Source organism: Cricetulus griseus, chromosome 8 (assembly GCF_003668045.3).
Source record: "Cricetulus griseus strain 17A/GY chromosome 8, alternate assembly CriGri-PICRH-1.0, whole genome shotgun sequence".
Lineage (NCBI taxonomy): Eukaryota > Metazoa > Chordata > Mammalia > Rodentia > Cricetidae > Cricetulus > Cricetulus griseus.
Genome location: NC_048601.1, coordinates 12,405,291 through 12,419,428, shown reverse-complemented (window position 1 = coordinate 12,419,428; position 14,138 = coordinate 12,405,291). Strand labels below are relative to the sequence as shown.

Here is a 14,138-nt window from a genome sequence, read left to right as displayed (position 1 = left end):
GTAACTTTGTGAGCTATACAGACTGTAGCAAATAGAATTGTGTAGGGTACTGAATGACAACTTTACTGCTTTATTAGTATTACCAATAGTTTACTGTGAACTGATAATGCCATTTATGCTTGTAGTGGCTGCAAATATTTCATTGAGTGATTGGTATATCCCAGCTGGATTTGTACACTCTTGTGATTGATCATACAGCATTGGAATTATGTAATGACACATTTCTTAAAACATACCCATGTTGTTAAGGGTTACATGGCTGCATAGGAAAAGACATGGTGTGTGTAAAGTTCCCTGTTCTGTCTTATGCATCACTGGGAGTTTTAGGATATGATGTCCACAGATAAGGACCTGCTGAACTAAGCCAGTAGGCATTCACCTTTTGTCTACATAGTGCAAAAGTCAAATGTCTCATTACTATTATGAAAATAGCTTTGAAATTGTAAGGTCCATGCTAGGTTCTCAGGAAACTAGTGGTAGCCCTCTGCACTCACTGAGAATTACTGCTCTGCTGTACCCATGGTTTTGGAAAGACTAGATATCTGAGTAGTCAGTTAAGTTATATTTTAAAGCTGTTCCAATGAGACTAAACCTCAGTAGTTGAGTCATAAGCAACTGTAAATCTCTGGTCTGCGCTTACTCTTTTACCTCTTTGGTTTGTTCCATTTCTTAATTCATCTCTTAGTGCTTTCCTCTGTGTCAGTAGTGTTTGCATAGTCTCCTCTAAGGGATCCTTCTCCCATGGTGAGTTCTTTCCCTAGAAACTCAGTAATTTCAGCCATCAGCTTCACTCACTGTGGCCATGGCTTTCCAGATTCCCTACCTGAGCTGGGTAGTGTTGATGTTTAAAGCATTTACGCTGTTTAGAATGAGGGTTAAACATACCTGCATAGTTTTACTTAGTTTTCAGTATTTTTTAGTTGCTTTTCCAGTTAGTTCCTCTGAAGTGAATGTTGTAATTTTCAAGAGATGTTTTGATATTGAGATAGCAATCTTGTGTATTAACATTAAATCATGTGGCATTTTTATAAAGAAATTAAGTGTACATGCAGAATCGCCTCTAAACATTTCAGTGTTTTCTAACTTAAACCTGGAAATTATTTTGTGATGGTTTTTCTGTATACAATAGATAGTTAATTTGTGACTTACTTTTTGCTGATAAATTAAGGTAGCAATCTAGACTGAGACTTGTGTTTTTTTCTGTAGTGTCTTCAGCCAGTCTTGTCCCTCCTCCAGCAGTCGTCAGTAGTCAGCCTAAGCTGCAGCCTTCAGCAAGCTCGGGTTCTCTGCCGGCAGCCTCTCTTCTTCCCGCTCCCAGCACAGCCACAGTAGTTGCCACTACTCAGGTGCCTAGTGGAAATCCTCAGCCTACAATCTCCCTGCAGCCCCTGCCAGTGATTCTGCATGTCCCCGTTGCCGTGACCTCTCAGCCTCAGCTCCTACAAAGCCATCCAGGGACTATCGTGACGAATCAACCGTCTGGCAGCGTTGAATTCATATCTGTGCAAAGCCCACCGACAGTGAGTGGGCTTACCAAAAATCCAATATCCTTGCCACCCTTGCCAAACCCCACTAAACCAAACATTCCATCAGTGCCCAGTCCTAGTATTCAGAGGAACTCTTCTGCCACTGCTGCACCCTTGGGGACAACGCTGGCTGTACAGGCCGTCCCGACTGCACATTCTATTGTGCAGGCCACAAGGACTTCTTTACCCCCGGTAGGCCCATCAGGACTGTATAGCTCATCAAACAATCCCCGAGGCCCAATACAGATGAAAATCCCAGTATCTGCTTTTAGCACTTCATCTTCTGCAGAACAAAATAGCTCTGCCACCCCAAGAACTGGTAAGTTGGTTTGCTTAGTAACAGAAACAAAAGCTCTTTCTAGCATCATTGGATACATGGGATAAACAGAATTTTCTTGATTATTTGTAGTAATTTCCTGAATACCTAATGATAAATGATACCACTAAAGTGGAATGTGAGAGGTTTATTTCACTGGGCTTTCTTATTGAGGAGTAATATTTGTATAGCTTTGGTGGGATCTGTCAAAATTTGATCCATGTATACAACATGTAATAGTTCGGGATGTTGAACTCTTCAAAAAATTTTTTGTGTTGGGACTCTTTGTTTTATTTTTTTCTTTATATCATAGATGATTTCAGCCAGTAGTTAGTTACTTTTCCTGTGCCTTAAAAAGTAGAACTGATCCCTCTTTTCTCACTGTTTCAGTGCCCCATACACTTGTCATCTCTCCTCCCCTTTGCCCTTCCCAGTCTGAAAGAAAGTTTGATCGGGAAGTTAGCATTTCTATTTTATTTGTTAGTAATTATCTCATTTTTGTGGGTTTTTATACAGGCTTTGTAACAAGCGTTATGTGTTATTTTTAATTTCTTTTTATGATAGATTAGGTGGGCCAGGACAATTGAGTAAATACATTTTAAGTGTCTAATTTTAGAAGTTTATTGCAAGAGAGAATTAAAAACCATATGTTGCCAGGAAGTTGTGGCACACACCTTTAATCCCAGCACTTGGGAGGCAGAGGCAGGTGGATCTCTGAGTTTGAGGCCAGCCTGGTCTACAGAAAGAGCTCCTAGATAGCCAGGGCTACACAGAGAAACCCTGCCTCAATAAACAAACAAACAAACAAATAAATAAATCAATAAATAAAATTCTTGGACCATGCCTAATTTCAGGGATGCCATAAATGATAGTAGTCATTTGTCCTTTCAGACTACCCATAATTTAAGCTGGAATCAAGTGGCAAATTTTTACTAAATATGAAAAATGAAGTTAAATTATATACCCTTATAACATTATTATAAATTAATTAGTAGGTCATATAACTTGCCCTGTCTTATATTTACATACATATATTTACTTAATAAAATATTTGCTATATAACTAGGTTACATTTGTATATCTTTGTTACAGGTCATTATATCCTTAATGGATTTTAAGTAAATAGTTATTGCTTATAATGAAGTAGATACCCTTTAGGGTCAGGTGGTACTTTATTCCTTCAAAAAATAATTGGTACTTGTTAAAGTCCTGCAGGCACATAGAGACATGGAAGGTAGTCCTTTTCTCTCTGCCTCTATAGATTACATATGGAGCCTTGCCGTTAAATGAGTAGTTATAAATGTAATAAATATTAAAGTTTTAGGCTCTTTTTTTCTTTAAGAAGATGGAGAGGGTGAAGAGAGTCCTTGAAAAAAGGTATGGGCTAGACACGTTATGGTTGAACTGTAACACTACACAATTCTTTAGCATGTGGAGGAGTGTGGCACCCATGAATACTGACTGCAATGTGGAAAATGGTGTGATAGAAATAACAATGGATTTAGAGTGACCAAATGATGGGGTAGGAGCAGTACATTAGATGAGAGACGGAAGCACAAAGGTGCAGAAGAGAAAGAAGTGGCCTAATTTGATGATACTCTCTTGATAATTTGTTAATGTAAGACTAGACAGCAAGGGCTGCAGAGATGGCTCAGCAGTTAAGACTGGCTGCTCCTCCAGAGGACCCAGGTCCAATTCCTAACACCCAGAAAGCAGCTCAGAATCATTGAACTCCAGTCCCAGGGGATCCCCTGCCTTCTTCTGGACTCTTTGGGTACCAGCGCCTGCACATGGTGCTCAGGCATACTTGAAACAAAACATCTCCATACAAAAAAATCATTTTTTTAAAAAAATATGGTTTGGACTTGCTCTTTAAATGTGTATGTGTGTAAGAGGAGGACAGAGGGTGTCAGTTTGCTTAGAGTGGGAGTTAGTTCATTATGAGCTACTTGATAGGGGTGTTGGAGCTTGAACTCTGGGTTCTCTGCAGGAATAGTTTGTGCTCCTGGTTTGGACTTCTAAAACTTTCAATGTTAGTCTCACTTAGTAAGACAGCTATTAAGGGATTGATTTGTAAGGGAGTTATATAGTATTAGAATTTACTAAACATCTCTCATTCCACAATATGGGGAAACTAGAGTTTAAATAACCCTAAGCAGTTACTCCTTCACTATGATTTCTTTGGAGTTTCTGCAAGCTGTCTGCCTCCCATTTCCACTGAGACCTACCGTAGAATACTACCACGTGGTACCTGTAACATGCCTTGAGGACTATGGTAAGACTGCAGTAGAGAGATGGCTCAGCAATTAAGAGCACTTGCTGCTCTTGCAGAGGATCTGGGTTCAGTTCCCAGCACCCATATTGCAAAATTAACAACTGCCTATAATTCTAGCTCCAGAAGATTGACTAACTCCCTCTTATGACCTTAAGAGGCATCTGCATACTTGTGGTACACATTCAATCAAGACAGACAGAAAGACACACACACACACACACACACACACACACACACACAAAAAAAAAAAAAAAAAAAAAAAATAAAGATAAAATGCTTCTTTAAAATGACCAACTGGTGTTAAGTAACATAATCCATGAAGCAGATAATAAAATAAATGTGTGTCCAACATGATAGAAAGGTTTTTAAGCTAAAATTTCATTTCACTTCTTGGTTAATTTTGTTGATTGATAGATGATTTCTAATTTTCTACCTGGAGGAGTAGCTCAGGTTGATAGCAGAAGGGAAAAGAGCACTGAGACTGAAAAATGCTGCATTAAAAATGGAGGGAGTTTGCCAGGCAGTGGCGCGCACCTGCAATCCCATCGCCAGGAGCCAGAGGCGGGCAGGTCCCAGTGCGTTCAAGGCCAGGGTCTACAGAGTGAGTTCCAGGACAAACAGCCAGGACTACACAGAAAGAAAATAACAAAAACAAACAAAACAACAACAAAATGTTTAGGGTATTTTTAGCCTGTAGTTAAAAGGGGCAGGGCATATTGAAAATCTAGAGAAAGTAATATTGTTAACAGTTTTGTAAATAATTGACTTGTCCTGAGACAATTATGCTAAGAATGGAATCATTCTGATTAACAAAGCAGTATATGTATACACACACACACACACTTAGTGTGTATGTAAAGAAATAAAAAAGTCTGATGTTTTGGTAATATTGCCTGTGTATATTAATTCTCTAGCATGTAAGACAAGTAGCCTAGAACAAGTTTTATGGTAAAAGTCTTACAGGAAATTTATATAGAAAGCATTTTCATATATATGTGTTTATTGCTTTTAAGACAGGGTCTTACATAGTTCTGGCAGTCAGGCCTAGAACTTGCCATGTTGATCATCTAGGCCTCTGTCTCAGAGCTCTGCCTGCTTCTGCTTCCCAAGTGCTGGGACTAAAGGTGTGCACCACTACACCCTGCCAAATTTAAATATTTTTTAAAAGTATATTTATATTAAAACATTACTTCTCCAAAAATAAAATCGAAGCAAGGAAAAATCATGAAGGCTTGCTTTTTAGCAACATGAGGGTGTTTCTCTTAATTCATTCTTTAAATCTAGGATTATATATGTAATACACACAGCTTTATCAGTTTCTAGGCATAAGTGATCTAATCTGTATGTGTTCTGAGGGTTTAAAAAGAACAGGAATACCATATTTTGACCAAGAAACTGTTTATCTCTGGAAAGAGGATGGGATGTTTTGACACAAGAACACTCTTGATAATGCAACTAATTATCAAAGAATGAAAGTGAATCACTTCAATGGATGGAAAAGCTATAAAATCTTACAGTTCCTCTTCTGTCTATTAGAAACTGGGCAGGGACACACTTATTTTCTGTTTTCATGTATATAACAATTTTCCCCTGGAAACTTGATTCAATCTAAATGCAGATGAATGCAGGAAAGTAATGTGGGTGGGTGTGACTCAGTAACTGTCTGCTGTTCAAGCTCAAGGACCCCAGTTCAGAGCCGGGGACTTACACCGAAGTCAGGCCTGGTCTTGGAACCTAAGCCCAGTAGTGGAGGGGCGCAGATCCACTGCACAGATAGCAGTGGATTCCTCAAGCCCCTTGTCCAGCTAGCCCGGCAGAATCAGTGAACTCCAGGTTAACTGAAAGACTGCCTAAAAAAATAAGGCGGTGAGTGGTCAGGGAGACAGCTGGTGTCAACCTCAAGCCTCCAGACATAGCTGTGAACAAGTTTGTGCACCGGCACAAAGTATTCTGTGCTTGAACTGACATATGCATACATGCTCCTCATGAATTTATTATGAACACTTTTGATCTAAGACTTTTTCCCCCAAAGATTTTCACATCTTGTGAAAGAATGATGTTTCACTTAACTGCTCTCGTCTTGGAACCCTGACATTGTACTAATGTTAAATTGCAGTTCTCAGGGATTCTTTAGGGTAGTTTAAGTTTCTGGGGAATGAGTGTTATAATTTAAAATTATATGAAGCTTTAAAATTTATAATGTGAATTTCCCTTCTGATCTGTGAGAGAAACCATCTGGAACATGCTGGCAGAAAAAATAGTTGGAAAAGAATATAGAAATTATTATACATGTGTTAAATTCCCCCCTTTTTTTGTTTAATTCTCAGAAAACCAGACAAACAAAACAGTAGATTCTTCTGTTAAGAAAGTGGCAGATAGCACATCGCAGGTAAGATTGTTCTCTTTACCTCAGAGTTATGTTATGATCAACAGAAATTATGGTTTTCCTTACTTCATTAATTGCAGGTTCTGCGTTTTTGGGTTTCTTTTGTTGTTCTTGTTTGTTTTTTTGAGACAGGATCTTATGTAGCCCAGGCTAGTTTCAAACTCATGAGTATAAGTTTTCTGTTCCTTTTCCTTCAGGAGACCTTTGTTGTACTTTTAGTTTAGTGGATTTTAATAAGCTCATCAGCATTTGAATGAACTGTTCAATGTAGCAATGGCTCTTTGCTTTTCTATAACATGTAATTTTCCTGTTTGTATTCAACATTTTCTTTTCATTGTTGATTGCAGTGGTGTCATTGTGATTTACATGGGAGTGAATTTTTTAGAGTTCTGCTTGGGGTTCATTGAAACTTTTCAGTTTGTAAATGCCTTTCTTTAGATTTTTTGGGGGTGTCACTATTTCTTTCCTATACTCAGCTTTCCTTTCCTTCACTTAAAAGGTCTTACTACGTTTATTTGTTTGGGGGTGTAGCAGGGTCCACAGGGAGATTAGAGGACAACTAATAGGTTTTCTGAAGTCTAGTCTAGCTAGGTCCTGGGGGTGCAACTAAAGTCCTCGGGTCTGGCGGCAAGAGTCTTTATCTGCTGAGCCATTGCACTGGCCCTCAATCAGATTTTTGTTGAGCTGTGTTAATTCCAGTGTTTCAATAATTCCTTGGGCTGGAAAAATTCTGTTGATGGATCAATTTCATGAAGTTCATCTTCATCTAATAAACTGCGTTTGAGCCCAGGCCGATGATTTTTAACATATTTGATAATTATTTTTTGAGAATTTTATACATGTATACAATATATTTTGATCATCCACTCCCAACTCCCCCTAAATCCCCTACCACACATCTCTTCCCAGTTTCATGCCCCTCCCAAATAATCCACAGTCCAATTCCTGCTGCCCATGTGTGCGTGGAGGCGGGGCTAACCTGCCATTGGCTGCACCCTCTTCCAGTGGCCGTCAATTGCTTGTAATGCCTTAGCTAGGGCGAGGCCTCATGAACCTTTCTGTACCCATGCTTGAATTTGACTGGTGGGATCCTAGGGGCTTGTGCTGTAGGTTGTCACAGTTTTGTGTGGTCATCACTGAAGCTGCTGTGTCGTGTCCAGAAGGCAGCATTCCCAACACTCCTCCCGTCCTTTGGCTCTTCGTTGATTCTAGTTCCTGTCCCTGCACATACTCAGTCTTGGATGGTGGGAGGGTGTGTTGTTTGTAGATTGTCACACTTATGGCTGAGCACACAGTCTCTCTCAGTCTTTAACTAGCTTTGTATTAACACTGTCTACTGCAAAGAGAAGGTTCTCTGACAAAAACCAAGAGCAGTAAAAATGCATGGCTGAAAACATAAGTATTTAGAAGACAGTTTGACAGTTTAGCAAACAACAATAAGAGTGTGTCATGTCCATGTTTGCTCCACGCCCCCCATGCCAACCTCACACACTATAATTTGACCTGGTTTACAATACCAGTCACACATTGCCTTCTATGGGACAGCCTCAAATTTGATTATCTCCGTAGCACTAATGTCACTATTTGGCTATTCCTATAACGTTACTACTAGTGTACCAGTGGGAATGTCACATCTTGCCTGGAAGATCAGTATTATGGCATGCAGGGAGCAGTACTGGGTAGACCAGTGATATCTTTCCTCTGCCAGTGGCCTGCATGCCTGTCAGCATTATGAAAGATGACAGTGAGGAAGTTTCCAGTCAGTTCTAGGTTGATTTCTTCATGTCCTGCAACCAAAGTGTGTGGTGTTTTCAGCAGTGTGCTCTTATCATGTAGTTATGGTAGACAAAGAAGAGCAATAATAGACTGTGTTGTTCTAGGGGCCTCCATGACCCTTAACCATGCATAACACAGAATTTTATTTAATAACAACCCATGACTCCTGGGAGGGACATTGTCCACCTATGCAGGGAATATATCCATTCAAATTCCCTTTTCTTTATATTTTTAATTATTTTAAAAGTAGTGATTTTCCATAAGGCTTCTTCATATATCCTTAGGTTTAGTTTAGTTTAGTTTTGTTTTGTTTTTCAAGACAGGATTTCTCTGTAGCTTTGGAGCCTGTCCTGGCACTTGCTCTGTAGACCAGGCTGGCCTCAAACTCACAGAGATCCTCCTGCCTCTGCCTCCCTCCCCCTAGAGTGCTGGGATTAAAGGCGTGTGCCACCAATGCCTGGCCTCCTTAGTTTTTTTTTAACCTGCTCTTTATCCCTTCCTCTTGTCTGATCTCCCCCAACCCACCTACTTCAACTAACTTTTTTAAAAAAGAGATTTAAGCTATTTTTATTTATTTTACTAGAGAGGGCTGTTTTCGAGACAGGTCTCTCTATATAGCTCTGGATGTCCTGGAACTCACTATTTAGCCAAACTGGCTTCAAACTCACAGAGATCCTCCTTCCTTGGCCTCCTTTGTGTTGGGAGTGTGTGCCACTACATCAGGCGCTCCAGACAATTTAAAAAAAAAAAGATTATTTAGTTCTTTGTGCATGTGGAGGATGTCTGTGTATGGGGTACTTAGGGGCGTCAGATTCCTTGATGGGAGAGCTAGAGGCAGTTGTGAGCCAGCTGCCTGGTATCTGGTAATGAAGCTCAGGTCTTCTGCAAGAACAATATGCTGCTCTCTTACCTACCCACTCAGCCATCCTCTTTCTAGCATGTCCAGCTACTCTCTTCTCTGATAATCATTTTCAACCCCATGCTTTTTTCTTTTTCCTTTTAGTTTTTCTTATTTATTCAGTTGTTAATATCATACTTTTCATAGTTACTTTGCACTCATAATCTCCAGAAGATAGTATTGGACTGGAATCTGATTTTGCTGATTATTTATTTATATGTATCCACGTTACTGTGTGTTTTTGTTTTTTCCCTTCCATGTCTTGTAATGTCTCTGGTCCCTGATTTCAAAATTTGGTAGATTTTGAAAACTGAACCTTATAAATAACACATGATGGTAGTAAGTAAATGACTTAGAATTCCTCGAGGACTAGAAACTTAACTTTGAATTAAACCACTCAACTGGTTTGTATTGGTGTTTGTAATTATTTAAACATCTATGAAATTATTTTAGAAAGTGTTTTACAAGATTTAGAATAACTGTGTTAGGATTGGGCCTGGATTTTCTAAAGTCAGGGAATTCTTTTCTAATGTTTCCTACTACATTTATCTCTTGTGTATATGTTCCACAGTGCTCTTGTGGGCAGAGGGTGGCTGTGGATGTCAGTCTCTCCTTCATCCATCTGGTGGGGCCTGGAGATTAGACTCAAGGTGGTCAGGTGCTGGAACAAGGACCTCTACCTGGAGAGCCATATCCAAGGGGGGCCCAGTTTCTGCTGTCTTTAGTTCCCACTTGAGTTTTACAGATGAACACCTTCGTTATTAAGAGTCCATCTCAAGATGACATGCCAAATTATGATTATCATTTGCTAAGCGATACCGTATTTCCTGTGTGATGTTAGGCATTTTGTGCATACATTTGTGTTAATCTTTGTAATTGGCTTACACCTCTTCATTTAGAGAGTAATTCCTACAGCTCACAAGTTGGATCGTAAGCTGCAGCTAGTCTGTCTGACTGCAGATGCTGGCTCTGCAGCCAGTGCTGGTCTACCTTCTTCTGTTACTCTTGGCTTTGGTTTTGATTTTAATCCTAATTGTCTTATAATGATTTTGGACACTGTGCTGAGTTTAGTCAAATTGGACAACCCCTAATGACATAGCCACGTGGTTTTTTACTGTGTGGCGGGGTGTGTGTGTGTGTGTGTGTGTGTGTGTGTGTGTGTGTGTGTGTGTGTACATTTCAGTTCTCTTTGCAGCTTCACTGTGAATGTAGTCCTTAGTGTTTTGATACATCCATAACTGATCACCTAGGGTAAGACTGGCTGGTGCCTTCATTGTCAGAAAATGGATATTGTTTGTATTTAACCGTGTAGCACTTACAGCAGCTCTCTGTAACAGACAGCTTTAGTTTTAAAACTATTAGAATTTTGTTAGGAAGTATTTGAAAATTATGATGTATTGCAATAATTAGTGTTTTATGTTTTACTTATTATATGTGCTGGTAATTGTATGTGTATGAGTGCTCACATGCCAAAACATGCAAGTGGAGGTCAGAGGACAACTGTGGGAGGAAACGAGTTCTTTTCTGTCACCATGCGAGCACTAGAGTGCAAACGCCAGGCTTGGCTGAGACATCTGCCAGCTCTGTGAGTTTGAACTCACAGCTGTGCTGTGCTGTGCTGTGCTGTGCTGTTTCCTTGTCAAACTGTTGAGGTAAAGGTATTTAGGGGCCTGGCTTGAACTAGTTACTGCCAACTTTTGCCTGTTACCACCACTTACTTGGCTTTTGCCAGTTCCATTAGAAAATCAACCAAGTTTTGTTTTTCAGAGTGGGAAAGCTTCTAGCAATGATTCAAGTGGTGTCATTGACCTCACAATGGACGATGAAGAGAGTGGAACTACACAAGGTACTAAATATAATTCTTCGAAGAAATGCTATAATGACATTTCTCTCTTAATATTTGGTGATATTTTGGGAAGGTAAAATTGATGTATCTATATCCCTTTTAGAATTAGAACTAAGAAACAGCAATCAAATCCTGAATGAAGATGAGCAAGCTATAGAGGAAATCAGCAGTTAGAATGCTTCCGTTATGCCTGCTAGCCCCATTGCTCTCTCTATCGAGTCCTCTCCTTCATCTAGAGTTTAAGGAACCTCAGGAAGCAGCAGAATCTGCAGGAGACCCAAGAATCAAGTCTCCTTTGCTTGCTTGCTCTCTTGGTCCCCCTTCCCCGTCTCTTCCCCCTTCCCCGTCTCTTCCCCCTTCCCCGTCTCTTCCCCCTTTCCCTTCTTCTTCCTTTCACCCCCTCTTCTAGTGTAGAGACTTTTAAGTGTATGTCCATTGAATTTTGATCTTTAGAATTGGTTTCCTTTAGTGCTATGTAAATAAAAATCAAAATTTAATAATCATTTTCATCAATCATTCCTAATAAATTTTTTTAGTTACAGTATTCTGAAACTAAATTGGATGGATACTAAGCCATATTCTTTGGATTCATGAATAAATGTTCCTTGGTTAATTCTAATGGGAAAGTCCTGAGTTAAAATTCAGAGGTTGTTCATCACCATCACGGTCACCACCATCATCAATGTACACTAATGTAGTCTTTACTGTGGTGATTTATAATTTAAATCTCCAGTCATGATTCAAACTACAGTGTTTCAGACTCTTTGGCTATCAGTGTCCTTGTTCACAGACATGTATAAAACCATGATGATAAAGTATGCATTTGAAAAGATCTAATGCTAATTATTTTATCTTGAAGTCAATAAACTTAATAAACAAAGGTTTAACAAAGTCATATTTTAGAGTATAAGACACTTGTTTTGGGAGAAATAAAATTAAGTAAATGTAGTTAACTTTAATTACTATAGAACTGTATACAGCTGAGGTTCAGCTGAGACAATTATCCTGCCCTTCATCAAGGCTGACCTCATTCGGGTGTGATGATACACTTGTCTGATGGGGATTTGAGACTGTTCAAATCGTCATTTCACTTTCAGTTGTGCTCAGTTTGTTTTCATAGATTGGTTTGGCTCTCAGAACTTCTTAGAGGAACAAAAAATAAATACTGAAGTAGGATGCTGGGAGGGCAGAGCTAGCCATGAGTCCAGGCATCCTGCCTGCCAGCATGTTAGCCTCTTGGGGCTGCTTTCACTGCCTCACCTCTGGTCATGTGAATTCTCCCATTCAGAAGTACATTGTTGTGTTGAGATAAGCTCTTGGTTATATTTTAATGAGAAATTCCATAGGATGGAATGGATGAGGGTCATCTGATACTCTTCACAGCATGCCATCCAAGAGTTTTTAAATGTTAGGTTTGTCTGAGATGTAGACATTTATTTTGTAGGCCATCAGAGACCCTTTTGATACTTTCAGCCTTTATACTTGAAGAAACAGTGATGATGAGCAAGCACTTAATGCAGATCTAAGAAACTCTGAGAATTGAAGTTTAAGGCCAGGGACAGCCATCAGTTTACATTATTTATCTAGAAGAATGTCTGTGATGATAGGTGTATGAATACATACAAATGTATGTTTTTGCAATGAAGTTATCCTAGTCAGTATGATACATTGAATCCAGAAAGTTCTTGCACTAAAAAATAAAACTCTATTCCTCTAAAAGTGTGAGTTGGTGTCTGCTAAGAAGCACCGGTGGAATATTTAAACAGGTTTTCAAATCAGCAAAATCCTACATAATGAGAAAAGAAAAATGTTGTTTTTGAAGAGGGAGTTGCAAGTGCAAGCAGTTTCCCCGGTAAAAGTCAGGTCTGTGCTGCTTGTGTTGCCTGTCACCAACCACGTATCTTATGTTTTAATTAGCAGATCCCAAAAAGCTAAGTCAGCCGCCTGCGCCAACTATGAGCACTTCTCAGCCCATATCTCGACCGTTGCAGCCCATTCAGCCAGCACCACCTGCTCAGCCATCTGGGGTGCCGACAAGTGGGCCATCTCAGACAACTATCCACTTACTGCCCACAGGTAATTTTTGCTAAGTCACCGAGAGGGAACGTTAGTTTGTGTATAGAACACTGTGGTTATGGAATTGTGTGAAGAATCAATAAAACCTTAAGAATCATTCTTACACTTTCATGAGAATGTTTGTGGTTTTGAACATGTGATGTGGCCTGGCTTTGCTCACTGAGCAATATAAGTAGAGAATAATTCTGAAACTTTATCTATGTCATTGTCATTAGCTGCTTAGAAGAGCAGAAATAAACCATTTGCCTCTCTGGAAAGGCTACTTGTAAGGATTTTGTTCGGAATATAACCAAGAAATTTCAGTGACTGGTATATATGGTGTGTGTGTGTGTGTGTGTGTGTGTGTGTGTGTGTGTGTGTGTGTGTGTTTGGAGGTTTAACCTAAGGCCTTAACCTTGCTAGGTAAGCAGTCTCTTGATGGGGATATTCTTCTGTCTGCATGTTTCTCTTATTGGTTGATGAATAAAACACTGATTGGCCAGTAGCCAGGCAGGGAGTATAGGCAGGGCTACAAGATGAGAATTCTCGGGCGAGGATGCAGATGGAGGTGGCCAGGGGCAGACACCAAGTAGCTACAGGGAAGATAGGATGCGATGGGTGTTCTTTGCTAAGGTAAGGCCATGTAGAAATACTTAAATTAATAGGAATGGGTTCTTAATAGAAATGGCTTAATATTTAAGAGAGAGCTAGCCAGTAAGAAGCCTGAGCAATTGGCTAACAGTTCATAATTAATGTAAGTCTTAGTGTGTTTATTTGAGGCAAAGTGTCTGTAGGACCAGGTGGAACAGAAACTCCATCTCCACTGAGGCATGGTCTGAGGTTCAAGGTAGTTTTAACCAACCTACCATCCTATCAAGAAGTTCATGCTAATATTTTACCTGCTACTACATTTCAAGAGTATGTAACCTATTTCACATAAGCTGTTTAGAAGTCAACCAAGGCAGTATGGCTTCTTGGAAGTTAGGTTATAGCTCAGAGATTTGTCTGCAGAGTGCTTCCACAAATACCCCTCTGAGGAAGGAAGACATAGCTAAATGTG

General features: G+C 39.7%; 1 protein-coding gene across 6 annotated transcripts in view; it reads left to right on the top strand.

The window, feature by feature from the left end:
- Positions 1–14,138, top strand: part of Atf7ip (activating transcription factor 7 interacting protein) — a 77,532-nt gene that overhangs the window by 56,913 nt on the left and 6,481 nt on the right. For 4 of the 6 annotated variants that reach the window (XM_027429905.2, XM_027429906.2, XM_027429903.2 and 1 more), the window contains exons 9-12: positions 1,207–1,845; positions 6,445–6,506; positions 10,945–11,023; positions 12,941–13,099. In XM_027429905.2, the coding sequence (XP_027285706.1) occupies positions 1,207–1,845; positions 6,445–6,506; positions 10,945–11,023; positions 12,941–13,099 (939 nt within the window). The remainder of the gene's footprint in view (positions 1–1,206; positions 1,846–6,444; positions 6,507–10,944; positions 11,024–12,940; positions 13,100–14,138) is intronic. The other 2 variants (XM_027429904.2, XM_027429901.2) reach the window with 1 other exon arrangement.